The sequence below is a fragment of the Amphiprion ocellaris genome, chromosome 10 (genome assembly GCF_022539595.1).
Source record: "Amphiprion ocellaris isolate individual 3 ecotype Okinawa chromosome 10, ASM2253959v1, whole genome shotgun sequence".
NCBI classification, from domain to species: Eukaryota; Metazoa; Chordata; class Actinopteri; family Pomacentridae; genus Amphiprion; species Amphiprion ocellaris.
Window position 1 is genome coordinate 2,710,656 of NC_072775.1, and position 18,451 is coordinate 2,729,106.

General features: G+C 40.0%; 1 protein-coding gene across 1 annotated transcript in view; it reads right to left on the reverse strand.

Annotated features, from left to right (window-relative positions):
* Nucleotides 1-5,031: 5,031 nt before the first annotated feature.
* Nucleotides 5,032-18,451, reverse strand: part of ak5 (adenylate kinase 5) — a 107,256-nt gene continuing 93,836 nt past the window's right edge. Inside the window, exons 12-15 of the mRNA XM_023291208.3 lie at nt 9,315-9,431; nt 7,419-7,592; nt 5,366-6,587; nt 5,032-5,251 (exon numbers count right to left, since the gene is read on the reverse strand). Of these exons, the coding sequence (XP_023146976.1) occupies nt 6,513-6,587; nt 7,419-7,592; nt 9,315-9,431 (366 nt within the window). The 3' untranslated portion in view covers nt 5,032-5,251; nt 5,366-6,512. The remainder of the gene's footprint in view (nt 5,252-5,365; nt 6,588-7,418; nt 7,593-9,314; nt 9,432-18,451) is intronic.

Sequence of the window (18,451 nt, forward strand, 5' to 3'; positions counted from 1 at the left end):
CATCTGGTTCCTGTTTTATTCTTAGAACTTGATATGTTATTCATGGTAGGCTTGGCTGTGAGGACTTTGATATTTAGAGTCCGAACCTTGGAACGCAAAGGTTTTTTATTATTTTCCGCTCCCAACAATCGCATTTTTGAGGGTCTAAACACGCTCAAACTCTTGTGAAAAATTGAACACATCAGAACTGGCGAAAATGTTTATATTTTAACCTTCATGTCGTCCTGCAGGTCAAAATTGACCTGTTTTAAAGTTTGAAAATGTCAAAAAAAATATATATATTTTCACAATGAAACTTCTGATGTCCACATTTTCAACATTTTTGGGAAATCTTTGAACATTTTTTGGTGGAAAAAATGTTAAAAATGTTTCTTAAGAACATTCACATAAAAATCAACCAAAATCCAGTGAATTTCGCTGGATTTTGGTTGATTTTTATGTGAATGTTCTTAAAGAAAATATGAAATTGTACTGATATATATGGAATCACTTTAGATAGATTTTACTCATTTTTTGAAAATAAAGGAATTTTCTTGTCAAATTTGGGAGATTTTTTGTAAAACTTTCAAGGGAAACTTTTAAGGAATTATTGGAATTTTCTTCCTGAAGGTTTTGCAAATTTTCAGAAATTTGGGGAATTTTTTTGCTGAATTTTAGACAAGGAAACAGTTTTTTTTGGTGCCCATAAATGAGGACAACAGGAGGGTTAAAGATATTTTTAGTCTCAGTCAGGCTTTCTCTGAAATGAGATGTAGACATATTTTGTGGAAACATTTTTCTGTGCTGAAAATGTGTCTTCTGAGAAAAACATCCGGCCGCTTTCCTTTAATAGCAGAGAAGCTCTTAGAATGACAGCTAATCTGTCACCTCTTCTAGCTGCTGAAAGTGTGTGTGTGTGTGTGTGTGTGTGGGTGTGTGCTTTAAAGATTCTTTTTGTGTGGAGAAAATGTCATCGAGAAGCTGTACGAGTTGGAGAAAAAACTGCTCCAGTGCTTTATTTTAGAATTCTCTCTCCCAGTGGCGTGCACAGATAGACGCCGGGTGGCGCTGGAGCACCTGCCCCTTGCCCTCAGTGTCAAGCAGGTGCCCTCCGAGTCTCAACTTAAAAAAAAAAAAAAAAAGAATAAAATAATTTAAACACACACAATCCATAGAAAACCACTGCACAGCCAAACAGCCACTTAATATTTAGGCTACTTTACAATGTAAAACATGATCAAAATGAGGAAGCTCCATGAGATTATGCTGACGACTTACCTGTTTTAAAAATGTTTTTATATTTCATCTTAAGCTCCTGCCACATGCGCTTCTCCCCTGCAGGATTGCACCTAAATGAAATAACTTAATAGTTTACTATTCAAACAGTTTTCCTGTAATATTATTGTGATTTAAACTTACGCATTGACAGGGCAGCAATGTTCTTCCACACCGTCTCCCTCTCTTTTGCAGCTGCAGGTGTTGCACTTCTTTCTAAAAACGTGTTCAAACTCGCTATATAAGCGCATTAAGATTTCCAATTCAAACGGTGTAGTCCTCCGCTTCGCCGTTGCCATGGTGACTCGTCGAATCGGCGCTCCATTGATACTGGCTTTTCAGAGTTGTGGTGCACGTGCTTAACTCCAGGTGAAACTTCTCCGAGTTGATTAAACCAACTCAGATCAGCTGTTGTGAAACCGAAAACTCAGAGTTTTCTATCTCAGAGTAGATCAACTCAGAGTTCAGGGTTAAACTCAGAGTTTGTTGAACCTGCTTCGTGAAACAGACCCCTGGTCCCGACCAGGTTAAGAGTCATAGCCGCGATTCCACAAGCACCTACTCGGCGCGGTGCGGCTCGGCTCGTCTTTGTTTGCGAGCGTTTCCATATGGATTAGTGCACGGTATCAGGCACGATTTTCCGTACCTTCTCGGCTGCGGTTCCAACCGAGATGAAGTGAGCCGAGATGTGACGTCTACATAGTGCAGGCCACTGATTGGACAGGAGTGCTGCCCACTGATTGGACAGGGAGTGACGACACACGAGAGCGACTCCAGCACGAAAACAAAACCGGCATTTAAAAAAAACTAAACAGCGACGGTGTGCATTGCTCATCACAGACCTCTCTGCCTTCATAATTTTAATATGACAGCCAGACCTGTACTGTGGGTGAATGAAGAGGTCGAGACTTTTCTGTCTTTGGTGGCGGACCAAAGAATACAGAGGGAGCTGGACGGAGAAAGTTTATCAGGAGGTCTCTGAGCGGATGGCCGCTCACATATACAGTAGACTGTATATAAAGAGGACAGAAGCAGTGTAGGGAGAAGCTGAAAAAGCTCAAAAATGACTATTGGTTCACCAAGGACCACAGCGGCAGGCGTGGGTCAACCAGGAGGTGTTGGAAGAGGTTTAATGGAAGCTATTTACTGGCACCGCACCAACGAGCAACAGGAGGGAGACTCAGCTGCTGCATTATTGGAGACGTTCAAGAATGGTGAGTGTTTTGTGACTTTAAGAAACTTTTACATCATTTATCCCATTGGTGGCAAGCTTCTTTTAAGCAAACAAGTATATTTAGAAAGTAATGTTGTTGTCTCCTGTAGCAGACAATAAGCTAGCTAGTTAGCCATCAGCGCTAGCTCCGTGCTCTGCTTGTATTTCGTGCTGCTGTTTCTAACGTTTAGCTCTCAGAAGCTAATACATCAGTCTGCATGACGAACTAAGCTAGTGGTCGTACAGGTTTATTTTTTTCACAAGTTACAATGTCGTGTTTTTCGTGTGCTTAGGGTGAGTGTTTATTTCTGTTCAAGAATCCCTTTGACGTGCGAAGCCTACTCCACCTCCGTCGCGGAGCCCCCAGCTCCCCTGCCTCCTCTCCACCACCAGCAGCGGCTCCTCTCCAGCACCAGCTTCGACACCAGTACCAGCTCGGACACCGACACTGTCAACATCAACGTAACAGCAACGTCTTATTACCGGTAAGACACGGTAAACAGAGAGCATGGTTGATTTTCGCATTATTATTATTACTACAGGTGTAAATGCCTGCAGCAATGATCAGAACAGGGAGACCAACGACCAAGAATTCAGACAGGTGTAAATGCAAACTGTGCAGCAGGCAGCTCAGGAACACCTGATGAAAGCTACATGTAGCTGCAGTGACACATAAACAGAACACATGCAGCTGCATTTTTTTTCCATTGACTTAACAAGCAAGTCACTCTAATTTACTTTCTGGTGTAACGTAGTACTGCAACCATTCTTCTTATAGTCACTAGGTAACTGTGAAACTGAATGAAAATATACATAGAAATAAGAAAACACAGCTGTTCTTAGCAACTCCAAAATGTGCACAAGATGAAATAAAGTTGACACCACGTTGTTTTTAGTTGTGGTGGAGGAGGTACTGTGTGTGCTTCAGTTAAAGTAAAGAGTGCCAAAAATTTATTAAAGTAAAACAATCAAAGACATGATCATGATTGAAAATCAATGGATGGGTGGCTAAACACATCACATCATAGCTGTGGAGTCCTTCTAGCTCCTGGGGACTACAACCTCTCAGGACCTGCAGTGGGAGACGAACATCCACTCCATCCTGAAAAAGGCTCAGCAGAGGATGTATTTCCTACAACAGCTGAGGAGACATGGCCTGCCACATGAGCTGTTGATCCAGTTCTACACTGCAGTCATCCAGTCTGTCCTGTGCACCTCTGGATCAGCCACACAGCAGGACAGAAACAGACTACAGCCCATAGTACGGACTGCAGAAAACATCATCAGAGACCCCACTCACCCTGGACATTAAACTGTCTCCCCCCTCCCCTCTGGCAGGCGCTACAGATCCCTGTACACAGAAATCACCAGACACAAAACAGTTTCTTCCCCACTGCCATCACTGTAATAAACAGCTGAGCCATTCCTACACACCTGTACAATAGTCAGTATTCCAATGGACATGTACAGTATATTTTTCACCATGAACAGCATCCTCTGCTTTTTGCACTACTGTGTTTATAGCAATTATCGTTTTGCTAATGTGTTTATTCCAGGCTAGCTGTAAATTTCTGTATATATTGTTTTATTTAATTTTGCTACTATTTCATTTTTCTTCCTGTTCCTCTTTCTATAGTTTCTTTATTTTTTATTATTCTCTTCCATATTCCTAGTGTGACACCAACAGCCGAAACCAAATTCCTTGCATGTTGTGTACTTACTAAAGCTGATTCTGATCACTTTTCTGTCTTTGGTCTAGGCAAGAGGAAAAGGTGCAACAGAAAATGGGACCTTCCAAGCGTACTTGTGGAGATACAGGCTGAGGAGGAGCGGAACCGGCATCCAGCATGATGAGAACATCTGGTTGCTCCTCAGCGAGGCAAGAGAGAATGAAGCGGCCTTGCAGCGGGAGGAGATGGCCCAGAATGCTGCCTTCAACCAGTCATTCCTGGGTGTACTGGGGCAGCTGGTGCAGGCAGTGCTGGGTGTACTGGGGCAGCTGGTGCAGGCAGTGCTGGGTGTACTGGGGCAGCTGGTGCAGGTAGTGCTGGGTGTACTGGGGCAGCTGGGGCAGGCAGTGCTGGGTGTACTGGGGCAGCTGGGGCAGGCAGTGGGCAGCCAGCGAGTCCACCTCCCAGAGACTTGAGATTTAGTTGTATATAGTTTTACTTTTAGCCCTCCACTGTAGGAGAGGCCCACCACAGTTTGTACTTTGCACATTGTAAATAGTTTTGATTTTGCTGCTGACTAATAAACTATTTTGTGACTTATGTGATTGCATCATAACTTTTCATTTTGTCTGTCAAGACACTGGTAGGAAAAGAGTCAACAGTCTGAACCAAATAATTCTGTGTTCCCTAATAATGCATTTATGTTTAATGGGATTTAACATGTTTAAACACAAACTCCTTTATGGTTCATAATTCCATTGACTGAATTACACCAAAGCAATACTGATTTATCAAACTGGAATATTCTTAAAACAGCTGTTTTAATGTTTTGGTGTTTAATTTGTCATGTAATCTTGCTAACCTTCACAAATAAAACAATAACACAGACACATCTGCAAAAGGTACAAAAGTTTATTGTCAGAATTGCATTAAAGAAAACAATAGCGGTCCGGGGACAGAAAAACAGAAGTATAACAAGAAGAATAACTTTGCATGACACGTAGTGCATCAGTGCATCCTGTACATCTCTGTCCTCCTCCTCTACACCTTGTACCACTGCAGGCTCATGTGCTGCTGCTTCAGGTAAATCCCATGAAGTCTCATCAGAGAGCATCTGAAACACATACACAGCATACATATTTTAATACCTAATAGCGACAAACTGCAGCCATTACAGGGTCGTTCACAGGACTGATACACGATAGCTAGCGAACTAGCATTAGCTAACCCTCATATGTCGTCTCGTTCATATCCTCTTGTCTTCAGCTTGATACTGCTGCATCGCCTCCCAAACTCTCCTGTGTGTCTCCTGAGTGTTTCGACTCGTCGCTCTCAGCTTTCTCCGACTCTTCTATTACTTTGAATCTGACAGAAACCCACAGACCGAGCAGCAGGTGAACCATCGTCTCCGTTATGTTGCGTTTGTGTCGCACGCAAATGACGTTAAGGGACTTTAGGCTCGCTGCGCTATGACGACTCCACCCACGATGAGGCTATATGGAAAAACAAGAGTCTGTTACTATGGTAACTGACCGAGAGTTTAAGTTACCCCTCTTTGTGAAACAGGCTAGAGTTACCCCTCTGTCTCTGGTTTGAGTTACCTCCCTTTGTGAAACGGAAAACTCTGAGTTTCCCTCATTTCAGGGTTAACAAACTCTGAGTTTTCACTAAACCCGCTTCGTGAAACGGACCCCGGATCCCCTAAATGTCTGCACGCCACTGAGCTGAAGATTCTGTTTTCTTTGCTTCGATCTTCTCTCCAGCAGATGGCGCTGTCAGATCGGCTCAGAAACCAAAAGCACCACACTGAGAACTCCTCCGTTATAGCAAATGCACTGGCTTTTATTGAATGTTAAATACCAGACTGGAAACAAGCACCTGTACGATGAGCTCAGGAAAAAACCCAAAACATACAAACGTGGTCATCTCAATACGCTTTAATTCGTTTCTGCTTCTTATTGAACTCACAAAAGGCAGTTTAAGCTTAGAAGTGTAACTCTGGCATGCTTGTTATGATATAAAGCTCGGTGCTGAAGAGAAAAATAAAAACCTCCGTTCACACATTTCACATTCAGCTCTCAGCCGAAGCAGGGAGGCGGTTTCCTCGGTGACCTGCCCCGGCCGGGCAGCTGGCAGCACAGGGAAAGAAAGACAGAGGAAGAGGAGATGCAGGGAAGGAGAAGCAGAACAACCAGGCGCTTTGTCAGAAAGCAGAGAGACTTTCACTGATCGCAGGTGAAAACATGCAAACCACTGGAGTTCAACGAGAGACAGTCTGGTGCAGGTTTGAGTCTCCTCAGGGGGCAGATGGAGGACAGAAGGGGGCTTCAGGGTTGGACCTCCTGGATGGCAGAGAGACGAGGGTGTTGAAGGTCTCAGAAGGTGGATGGAGACTCCATGGACTGGCAGATCTGGACGAAGACTTCATCAGGCGACCGCTCAGCGTCGATCTGCAGAAAAACAGAAGCATCAGTTTGAGTCAAATTCATCTTAGTCCAGGTTCCACATTCAGCCCAGTTTGATCTCCAGTGGACCGGACCAGTAAAACCACAGCATAATAAGCTGTAAATAACCACAAGTCCAAATATTTCCCTTTGTTTTAGTGCAAAAATGTTCACATTTAAGGAATTGTCTTTTGACAAAACGTCATGAACAGCCAGACATTCCTTAAAAATAAATTCAATTTCAACAGCATTCAGCCTCAGTTTATCATTTCCACATTACAACTTCCAGATCACAGAGTGTCTACAAAGGAACACAACATTTAGTCATCTGGAACTGAACCAGAGAGAATTTTACTTTATGATCAAAATGACAAAAGTCAGATAAAAAAAGACAAAAAACAAAAATGAGACACGAAGCGACAAAAGCAAGAAACAAAAAAAATAGACAAACACAAGCGAGACAAAAAGGAAACAAAGCAACAAAACAGAAAAAATATCATTTTTTTCTCTTTTCTCATTGTTTCACAAAAATGTCAGTGAATTTTGCTGGATTTTGGTTGATTTTTCTGTGAATGTTCTTGAAGAAACATTCATTGTTAATATTTCTTTTTTTCCACCAAAATGTGACAAAATGTTGAAAATGTGGACATCAGAAGTTTCACTGTGAAAATATTCTTTTTTCTCCACATTTTCCAACTTTAAAACGGGTCACTTTGACCCGCAGGACGACATGAGGGTGAAACATCATCTGAGGGACGTTCAGCCTCAGTGGGGAGTTGAACTGAACCCGTGTCACTCTGCCACTGAGCTTCTTCTGGTTTATTTTAATGTTTTTACCGTGTGCAGGAGCCTCTTGCGTTGGTAGTGAGCTGCCACCGCCTGGCTGTCGCTGCTGAAGCTCTGGGCCCTCCGGTGCAGGACGTCGTCTCTGGATCTGCTGCGACTCTGCAGGCGGCTGGACATGGAGTCTGGAGAGCAGCTGAGCAGGAACACAGCGCCGGGTTCACCCATCTGATGGACACAAGAGGAGCAGATGAAGGACCAAACCTCAGGCGCTTACTTTTCAACGTCTGTGTGTGTTCTAACACACACAGCAGCAGGAAAGTTTTCTTCATTTATGGTAAAGAAATGTTTTGAAGTTATTGATTTTATGCTTAAAAAAATGTGCTTCATTCCATATTTTACTGTAAAGTTTTAACCTTGAAAGAAATTTTGGGTTTGTGTGAAAATTTACATGAAAACACCAGAGAAAACAAAGTTTGTGTGACCTATTATGAATATTACAACATTTCTTCATTATCAGCACAACAGTTAATACGGGTCAATCTATAACTGAGGGACCTAAAAGTCCATGGGATACATCTGCACATATTTTTATTTAAAAAAAAAAAAAAAAAAAAATTGTCTTCATTATGATCATGTCTTTACAAATTCCATCATTATTTATTACTGAAACAATCATTTCTTAATGAAAAAATACTGGATTTCACTAAAATGTCAACTATGCTACAAAAAGTCCCGCAATTATATATTGACCCATCCAGAATGACATGAAAATGATCCATAATTACAGAAAATTAGTCCAGAATGACTCGAAAATGATCCATAATTACAGAAAATTAGTCCAGAATGACATGAAATTTGCTCTAAATGACTCGAAAATTAGGTTTACTATAATATCTTTATAAATAACTTTCAATTTCAATTTCACTCAGTTGTATATATAATATTTAGAATAATCTTTGTCTAAAAATGTCATGTGATGTTTGATGATAGGCGGCCATGTTGATTTAAGGCCTGAAAACAGCAAAAATGTCAACTATGATACAAAAAGTCCCACAACTATAAATTGACCCGTGTATTTAACTTTTAATGCATGTATTTTTAGAAAACATTCTGCTGTCATAAATATTAAACCACGTCTCCATCAGGTCCAAACTGTATTTTTTACATGAAATAAATTCAAAAACCACCACGTTATAAATATGACAGCATGTTTCCATTATCAGTAGAAACTGAGTGTGAAACTGATCAGTGAGAAAACTGGAATTCTTTTTCAGAAATAAATGCAAAAATGACAGTAGTGATGTTCTACATATCACAGCATGTTTCCATTAACCCTGGTGTCGTCCTGCGGGTCAAAACTGATCCGTTTTAAAGTTTAAAATATGAGGAAAAAAAAATTCAGTCAAACTTCTGATGTCCACATTTTCAATATTTTTGGGAAATCTTTGAAAAAACAAAAAATACAACCAAAATCCAGGTTGATTTTTATGTGAATGTTCTTAAAGAAAATATTAGAAGTTTTACTGATATATATGGAATCACTTTAGATATTTTTAGGATTTTTTTTTTTTTGAAGATTTTTACTCATTTTTTGAAAATATTGATGATATTGATGATAATATTAATGATTTTTAATTATTATTATTATTATTATTTAATTATTATTATTAATGATTTTTTTTCTTTTAAATAAAACTTTTAAGGGAAACTTTTAAGGAATTATTGGAATTTTCTTCCTGAAGGTTTTGCAAATTTTCAGAAATTTGGGGAATTTTTTTGCTGAATTTTGGGATTTTTTTCAGACAAGGAAACAATATTTTTTGTGCCCATAAGTGAGGACAACAGGAGGGTTAATGAAGTGCTATCAGAATGACTCCTTCGCTTTTCTCTCTCTGATGTTCCTGCAGATTTCTGGAGCCTTTTCCTTCTTTTGTTCGTGTTCCTGACCTTGGATTCGTACTCCTCCGCCTGCCTCAGGTCTCTGGGGAAGCCGCTGATCACCAGACCTTTTCCCTGCCGGAGCGACGACGCCACGGCGTCACACAGCAGCTCCAGCAGCGAGTCCTGCACACCACAAACACACAAATGCAGAGTTATTTATCACATACAGCCCTCTGATCACTTCATAACACTGAGAAACATGAAAGGATGATTAATGTACGTATATTGATCTCAAATCATCACATTTTAAGAGCAGTTTCTGTTCAGTCATGTCTGATTTGCCTGAAATTTTTATAACATAAACCACAGATATTTATAAAGATATTTTTCAAGTTTTAGCCGGATATGTCAAATATCTTCTGAAACAAATGGTTTTTAAAAAATACCCATCAACCCACTTTTAGCATGCATTGAAATTTTTACATAAAACTACAAAACAAGTCTACAAAAATTTTAAAAAAGCCCATATCTTTAACCCTTCTGTTGTCCTCATTTACAGACACCAAAAAATATTGTTTCCTTGTCTGAAAAAAATCCAAAAATTCAGCAAAAAAATTCCCCAAATTTCTGAAAATTTGCAAAACCCTCAGGAAGAAAATTCCAATAATTCCTTAAAAGTTTCCCTTAAAAGTTTTATTTGAAAAAAATCCCCCAAATTTGGCAAGAAAATTTATGGGAGAAAAAGCTGAAATTTGAAGCTATGTTTGAAATCTCCGATTTGCTGTGTGTACACATCCTGCAGTTCAGCTGAATGATTGCTGAATTTTTACCATGTAGCTGTTTGTCTCAGATGAATCAAAAATGGCTTCATAGTTCTGCAGAGAAGTACAGAATTTTTAGATTATTGCAGATTTTTTTTGTATTTCTTTTAAATAATGAAACAAGTCATTTTTTTAAACAAATATCACAATTTTTCTGCTTAGATTTGGTGTCACAACTGCAGTCCACACATATTTCCTTCAAGGACTGATGATTCTTTCTGTTTTTACAGCTCCTGGCTCTGATAAATGGTGTGATTTTGGTGATTGTAAATTTTTTTAAAAAAGCTGATATGCCTTTGAAACCGGCCGACAGGTTTTGGAGTTTTGAAAGTTCATGCATGCAGCTTTAAACATTATTAAAAACGATTGATTACTGTTTAATACAGCTACCTTGCAGTGTTTGTGGTGTTCAAGCATTTCCTCTTTCATGATTATTTTTATTGCCACTGCACAGAGTACAAGTCCTACAACAATGAAATGCAGTTTAGCCACCAACCAGAAGTGCAGAATGCATGGATGGATGGATGATGGATGATGGATGGATGAATGCATGGATGGATGGATGATGGATGGACGGATGCATAGATAGATTAAAGGATGATTAATGGATGGATGGATGGAAGGACAGATGGATGAATGAATGGATGATGGATGGATGAATGGATGGATGGAAGGAATTCATGTCTGAGGACCTGGACTGAGCTTTAAAGGTTGAAACAAACCTCTGAACTCTCCCTTCTGGTCGTTTAACACTTGAAATATTGAGGATTTTTACAGTTTGGCTGCACAAAACCCTCCATTCGGTAAAGTCTTGCAGCACACATGTCGCTGACAGGATGTTTCACAGATAATAATAAACCTCCTGCGTTGCCAGGCAACAGAACAGCGACACTGGAACACTCCCCGTATCATTTTTACAGCGTTTTATCTCGCTGTGGGATCAGACCCTTAACTCTGATGTGGGCGGCGGCTTTAGTGATGCTGTGAACCTGGAGAGGTGCGCTTCAGTAATTCCACTGTGGGATTATTCATCCTCCTGTAAATCACTGCTCCTCTCTCTCTCCATAGAGCTGTCTCAGTGACACAGCATTAAAAAAAAAGCATTTTGCAGTGCTTATGCTGGAGAACACATGGGACATGACCTTAATGTGCAGTAAGAAGCTTAGACAGCTGAGCCGTGCTTGAAAGCCGCTGGGTGTCTCCGCCGAGACGACAGAAATTTAGAGCAAATCTGAGCGTGGGCGTCTTTCTACGGCCTGCAAATTGCTTTAGTGCAGCACTTTTTTAAAAAGCCTGATAGTTTCTGATTCTCCTGAGGTCGTGTTTCCTATTGCTGTGTCTATTTAGGAGCAGAAAAGAAAGAAAGGATTTGAAAATAGAACTTCTTTGACTTTCAGTGAAAACTAGACTTGCACATGATTTTAGCTTTATTTAGCTGAGTTTTTAAGGATGATGGATGGATGGATGGATGGATGAGTGGATGGATGGATGATGGAAGGATGGATGGATGGACAGACAGATGGAAGGACGGACGGATGGATGAGTGGATGGATGGATGATGGAAGGATGGATGGATGGACAGATGGAAGGATGGATGGATGACGGATGGATGAATGATGGATGGACAGATGGAAGGACGGACGGATGGATGGATGATGGTTGGATGGATGATGGATGGATGAGTGGATGGATGATGGATGGACGGACAGATGGAAGGACGGACGGATAGATGGATGATGGATGGATGAGTGGATGGATGGATGGATGGATGGCTGAATGATGGATGGATGATGGATGGATGATGAATGGATGGATGATAGATTGGGGGGACAATTTTTCACAGGTTTTTATTACGAGACACAAAATGACAAAAATGAGACACAAAATGACAAATTATAGTCAGACAAATCTCCAGAGTTCTGTAAAATGGTCTGGCTGTATTTTTTTCATTTTCACTCACGTATTTCTTCAAACCAGTTCCACTCATTCTGGGCGATGTTTAGCCCAGGATGCAGTGATGGTGCCCCATCGCTGGAAGTGATGACAGTACAAACTTGTTTTGACAGAACTTGATAGCAAAATGAAACTTTTTTTGATAAATATTGGGCAAACATACACGGACGTTGCTTTTAGGCAGTAAATAGATCTAAACACTAACTGCACAATGCAAATTGTTCGTTCACTCTCAATTTAAACTCAGAATCATTTCAGGTGTGGAGGAGACATTTCCAGGTAAATCTGCATCAGACCTGATAGTTTCCATCCTGTGGGTTGTTCAGGTTGTTGCTGTAACAGGTGAACATGTAGGTAGTGAAAGGAGGCGAGGAGACCGACGGCAGGCTTTTCAACAAAACATCTACATCCGGCGCATTTGTTGGGGACTATTTGTGAAGGCGGACGAATACACATTCACTGCTCAGGTGTGTAATCCTGGCAGCAGTATGGTGTGTGTGGGATAGACTCAGAATAAACTAGAGTCGTCGTGCTTAAGTGACGAGGGAACGTGTCACCCAGCGTGGGTGTTGGTTTAACATCTCGCTTCAGATGCAACTTTTCATGAGATGTTCTGTAAATAAGAAAATGTAGAAAACAGTTTGCTTGAAATGATTCATTAACATCTATCTATCTATCTATCTATCTATCTATCTATCTATCTATCTATCTATCTATCTATCTATCTATCTATCTATCTATCTATCTATCTATCTATCTATCTATCTATCTATCTATCTATCTATCTATCTATCTATCTATCTATCTATCACCATTCATGATCTCTGCAGCCTGATGACAGACCAGGAAGCTGGATATGAGGACAAACTGTCACCTCCATCTGTGTTGGTTTTCTGTCCTATTTGTATGTGTTTTGTGTCTGGTTTTTGTCATTTTGTGTCTTGTTAGTATTGTTTTGTGTCTCTTTTTTGCATTTTTTTTGTCTAGTTTGTGTTGTGTTGTGTCTCCTTTTGTGTCTTGTTTGTTATTTTGTGTCGTTTTTGTGTCCTGTTTGTATTGTTTTGCTTTTTGTCGTCTGTCTTTTTTACGTTTTTTTGCGTCTGAATTTTGTCATTTTACATTTCATTTCTGTTCTTTGTTGTTTGTGTCTAGTTTGTGTCAATTTGTCTCGTTTTGTTTTGTTTGTATTTTTTTGTGTCTCTTTTTTGTAGTTTTTTTGGTCTAGTTTGTGTTAAATCACTAAACTCAGCCAGTGTTTTCATCTTTATGCTTCTCTCACATAAACTGCATTTTACTACAGCCAAAATCTCAATAAAGCTGTTTTTAATTTACATATTTTTGTATTTTTGATGTCGAACAATGAAAATAATAGAGAAATGAATTAAAAAAACAACAGCCGTGATGTGAATTCAGTGATAAATTCATGTAAAATAATTGCTCAGAGAAAAAAAATAGAAGGAAAAAAAGTCCTGGGCCGCTGTTTTGCTCCAAACTGTCAATCACAAATACAGAGAGAGTCTTCTTCCTGAAAGGGGAGGAGCCAGCAGTAACCGCTTCGCTTTTATTTGACTTTTATATTGGTGCTTTTTTTTCTTTCTTATTTTACTGGAATTTCCTGAATGAAATGTCAGTCCAGTGTGGTGATGCTAAAATAGGACCTTTAAGCTCAGATTATTGTATGTAAAGTAATTTTCTTTGTTAAACTTTTTCCCACCTGACAGGAAGTGTAGGCAGGAAGTGAGGTCATGAAGCAGACACACCTGTGAGCTGCTGCTAACAAAGGAAGCATGGAGGAGGACAGAGTGAGGAGAGGAGAAACAGGAGGAATAATCAAGTTTCTTTGCTTTAAAATTGTGACATAGAAAGTAAACAGAGCAGCTTTGGAGCCAAGAAGCAGCTGAATCTGTGGAAGCTTCTGGGAAACAAAGAAAAGCTGATGACTACCTGGTCCAGGGGCAGGTTGGACACAGTTTGTTGAAGCACCTTTTTGGCTGCTTGCCTAGTTAAGGTACGTCTCCCTTTTCATTTGTTTTTTTTTGGGGGGGTGGGGGGGGGTTCCTGATTGTTTTGGCTAAGTTTAAGGTGTGCTATCAGATTAGCCTTTAACCTGCCCTCCTTAAACTTCACAATGCATAAACTCACCCACACCTCTTAAAACCTGAACTGAAGGGCTCTGAAACAAAGTCTAGTCAACTAAAATGCTTTGAGTGAACTTTGCTGGAACTGAATTTTTTATTTTTGTTTTTTAAAAATTGTTTTTTAAAATCAGGACACTGAAAATAGTGTCGTTTGTTTCTGTTTCTGATTTGCAGTTGGGATTCTGTTGAGTTTTTTCCTGAGTTTGTGGTTGATTCTCTGTCTGCCTCGTCCTGTCTTCCCGTAAATTTTTCCAGTTGTGACGACATTTTCCAGGGTTTCCTTTCTTAAGATGTGTCCAAAAAATGTTGCTTGACGTTTCCTGTTTTTGTTCAGGAGTGTGTAATTTGTGTTTAGTATTTTTAAAACATCTTCATTGGTTATTCTGTCCGTGTCAGATATATGCAGCATGTAAAACCACGTCTGCTGCAGTGATTCTGTTTGACATTTTATTATTTATGTTCACAGATTCACATCAGAACTGGTAGGATGTAGCAGATGAGAGTCCTCATAGTGATACTAATGGTTATTTTCTTATTCATCAGTATAATTTTTATTTTTGGAAATGCTGTTCTTGCCATTGCTGCTCTACATTTGATGTCTGTTTCACATCTTCCATCTGATGTCATCCATGAACCGAGATATTTGAAATGATGAACCTGCTGCAGTATTTCTTAGTTTAATTCTATGTTACAGGTTGGGATGATATTTTTCTTTGAAATTACCATTATTTCTGTCTTCTTTTTGTTTAAAGACAGACCAAGTTTTTAACTCTCTGTATTACTTATGGATACTATGGTTTGTAAGCTTTCTTCACTGTTTGCTATCAGCACTGTGTCGTCTGCATATCGCATGTTATTTATGTTATAACCTCCGATGGTTACTCCTGGTAAGTCTTGAATTTTCCTCATGATGTTTTCACTGTAGAGGAGAGCAGGTCAGGTGACACATCCCTGTCTGAGTCCTTGTTTCATTGGTTGCTCTTCACCAATCTCATTGTTTAATTTCACTGCACTTTGTTGTCAATCCTGGAAAGTTTACCTTTTAAAAAAACTAAGCATTTGTATTTTCCTTTTTCCCACTAAAGGATGTGAAGATGCTTTGAGCAGATGTTAAAGTGATCCCAACCTCTGGCCCACTGGATTCCAGATGTTTTCTGTCTGACACATCTGTTAACACAAGATTGTGAGAAGAAAACTCTTTTTGTTGAAATATATGTTTTTGAAAGAGAATATTCCGAAACTTGTATTTTGTCCTTTAGATTGAAGCAGTGAATTCGTTCGGCATCTCGTTTTATATAGAATAAAAAAATTCATTTATTGGATGTTTTCACATTCAAAAGTATGTCATGTATTTTGTAGAAACCACATGACTCATGGGAAAATGCCAGTTTGTCACGTGTAGTTCTGTTTGACGCCATCTTCAATCTCGTCAAACTCATTTTTGATCACAGTTGTTTGAGTCGTCTGGGCGCTGCACTGAGTCCAGACTGAAAAGCAGTGTCCTCTGACACACATGAGGTGTTTAGGGGATTTCTGTAAATTGTAGCATCGTAAAACGACAGGAATTTTACTCAAGCTACCCCCCAGCATGAGTAAAATTCTCCACCTGTAGGAAACACATCCATCCATCCATCCATCCATCCATCTGTAGCTCTAAACATTGATGAAACTCACTTAGCATGATTTCTGTTTTCCAAATCCTCTGTGAAAGTTTTCGGGTCCATAAATCCTCCCTGATGATCCATAAATCCTTCCTGATGATCCAACTCAACCACTAACTGTCTCCATACGGTTCTCATCGTGCGTCTGCTTATTTAAGTCGCTGCGGACCTGCTGTTGCTGCTGTTGTTTTGCTATTAGAAAATGTCACTGAGCTCGTTAACATCGTCACAGTGACATTTAATGAGTGTCGGTAAACCGACAACAGATCGTCCTCCGTCTGCAGGAATGAAGAGGCATCCCTGCCCTGATGATGGGTTTACCTCTGCTCAGTTCCCCTCTGAGAGTGTTGGAGATGTTCATAATTTATCTGGTTTACAGTCTGTCAGGCCTGTCTGCTTCACTGTGGAGAAGATCTGTGTGATTTGAAATGCTCACGACTGCAGAATATTTCAGCTTCTCCCTTTTTCTGTGCTCATGATCAGGAATCTGGCAGGATTTTCTGAAATCTGCTTCATCTTTGAGTATTTTTTCTTACTTTCTACCTGAACTACTTCTTACTTCATTAAATAATCATCTGCTAGATCTTGTTTTTCTGTTTTCTGTTGCTGTGTTTACAGCTGTCGGCTTTGGCACATGTCCTCCCACAGATCACCTGTCAGTGTGGGCTGCTTGTCTTTTATTCTTTGATTTTCTGATCAGTGGCATTTTGCTGTCACTTTTCATACTGAAAACCTGCTCTTATATTAATTCCAAACACTCACAGACACAATCCTCGGTTACAGTTGGCAGTAAAATGCACTTTTTGTTTCATAAATGGGAAGAAATTACGCCTCTGAAAAGTGGGCACTCTGTGTTTTTACAGTTCTGTGGATCAAAACTCTCTTCTGTCTTTTCCTGCCAATACTTGCAGAAAGGTGTCCAAAATGATGGACCCAGATGGCTGAAGCTGCAAATTAGAGATGAATTATTTATTGCAGTGGGAAGTCAGCATTACATCCACTTTGTCCACTGATGAGCTCCAACAAAAAATATCCTGTGGCACAAAAAACATTTTTCCAAGATGAGACAGTTGAAGTTCTGCTTTAGATGTGCAAACTTCCTGCTTGTAAAGGTTATTTTTGGGGTTATTTCTCTGATTGTTAAACTGAATGGGCATTAGAATGAATCTACCATCTTTTCTGGAGGTTTAATGTCTTCTTCTGTGTGATGGATCTTACATTGTCGATAGTTTGGCTGCTACTCGATGAGAAATGGAGCATGTTGTTGTTTTTGTTCTCTCTAAGTTCAACCAATCAGCTTGGAGATCCGCACAGCAGTTTTTCAGGACCAATCAGGAGTATCTACCGAACATGATGTATTATTTTCTCCCCAGATAACGGTGCAGATAAAGGCTTTACATGCTAAATGTGTCTGTGAGTTCCTGCAGTGGAAGGTTTTCACACAGAGCTGAATTATCTGCAGCATCTCAGCACTTTACATGGAATGGTTCATTTTTAGGATGAAATTCACGATGAGATCAATGATGAGTGACATGAAGTGAATCTGGGTGAGTTTCTTGCTGGTTGGACTCACAGTTTGGAGGCTGCAGGTAGAATCCTGCACTGTCCGCTTTGTCTCTCCACTATCTGTTACCGTTTTTAAAATCCATTTTGTTGCAGGAAACAGCAACGACAACCTGCACAACCTATATCTTGAAAATATCAAGCTTTGATGAAGATTTTACTGTAAATGAGGACTTCATACCTCAATTTATTGGGAGTTTACATCCAGAATGAATGAATGATTGGGATCATGAAAGAAGGCAGGTCTGCCTGGCTCTTTAGGGAAACAGTTGAAAGTTTGCAACATTTACTGCCTTCAGTAGAGTTTGTTGAAGAAATTTCACCCTTAGTCCTTGGAAGTTTGCTGTAGTTTGGTGTTTATTGGTATTCTAACAACACAGAGCAGGAGTCTGTGAAGGTAAACCCACCCAGAGCATTTGGAAAGTCCACAATTTATAGGGATGGTCAGAGAGTAGGGATGAGGTTGTATGTAAATGTAAGGGAGAATAGTGGTTAATTTGGTTGCTAACCAGTAACAGAATGTAATACAACAAAGAACAAAAGGCGGTTGAATCAAGGGATCTGGCAGACAGTAATAAATGATAGAAGATAAAAGAATTGTGGATAACTGTGTGAAATGGAATGAAGGAGTGACACTAGAAAGCATCTCTAGTGAAAGGTGTGCTGTTTTCTTAACGCTCGCGTCGTCCTGCGTGTTCTTAAGCTGCACTTATTTTTCTTGAGAAATTTCAGGTTGTTCACGATGTTTTGTAAAAAGACAATCCCTAAAATGTGAACATTTTCAGAACGTATTTTTTTGCACTAAAACAAAGGAAAACATTGGAGTTGTGGTTATTTCTCAGTTATTATGTTCTGATTTTACTGCTACGGTCCACTGGAGATCAAACTGGGCTGAAGAACTGGCCCCCAGTTGGTCCCAGAACTAAAATGCGTTTGACACCCCTGTCCTACATGCTTGGAAGGGGAAGCTGCAGCGAGGGGCATTCAGGTGCTAGCGTCCCCACTACAGGCCGCTAAATCCTCCACACTGGACCTTTAAGGTCTCCGTTCACTCACATGGACCCTCA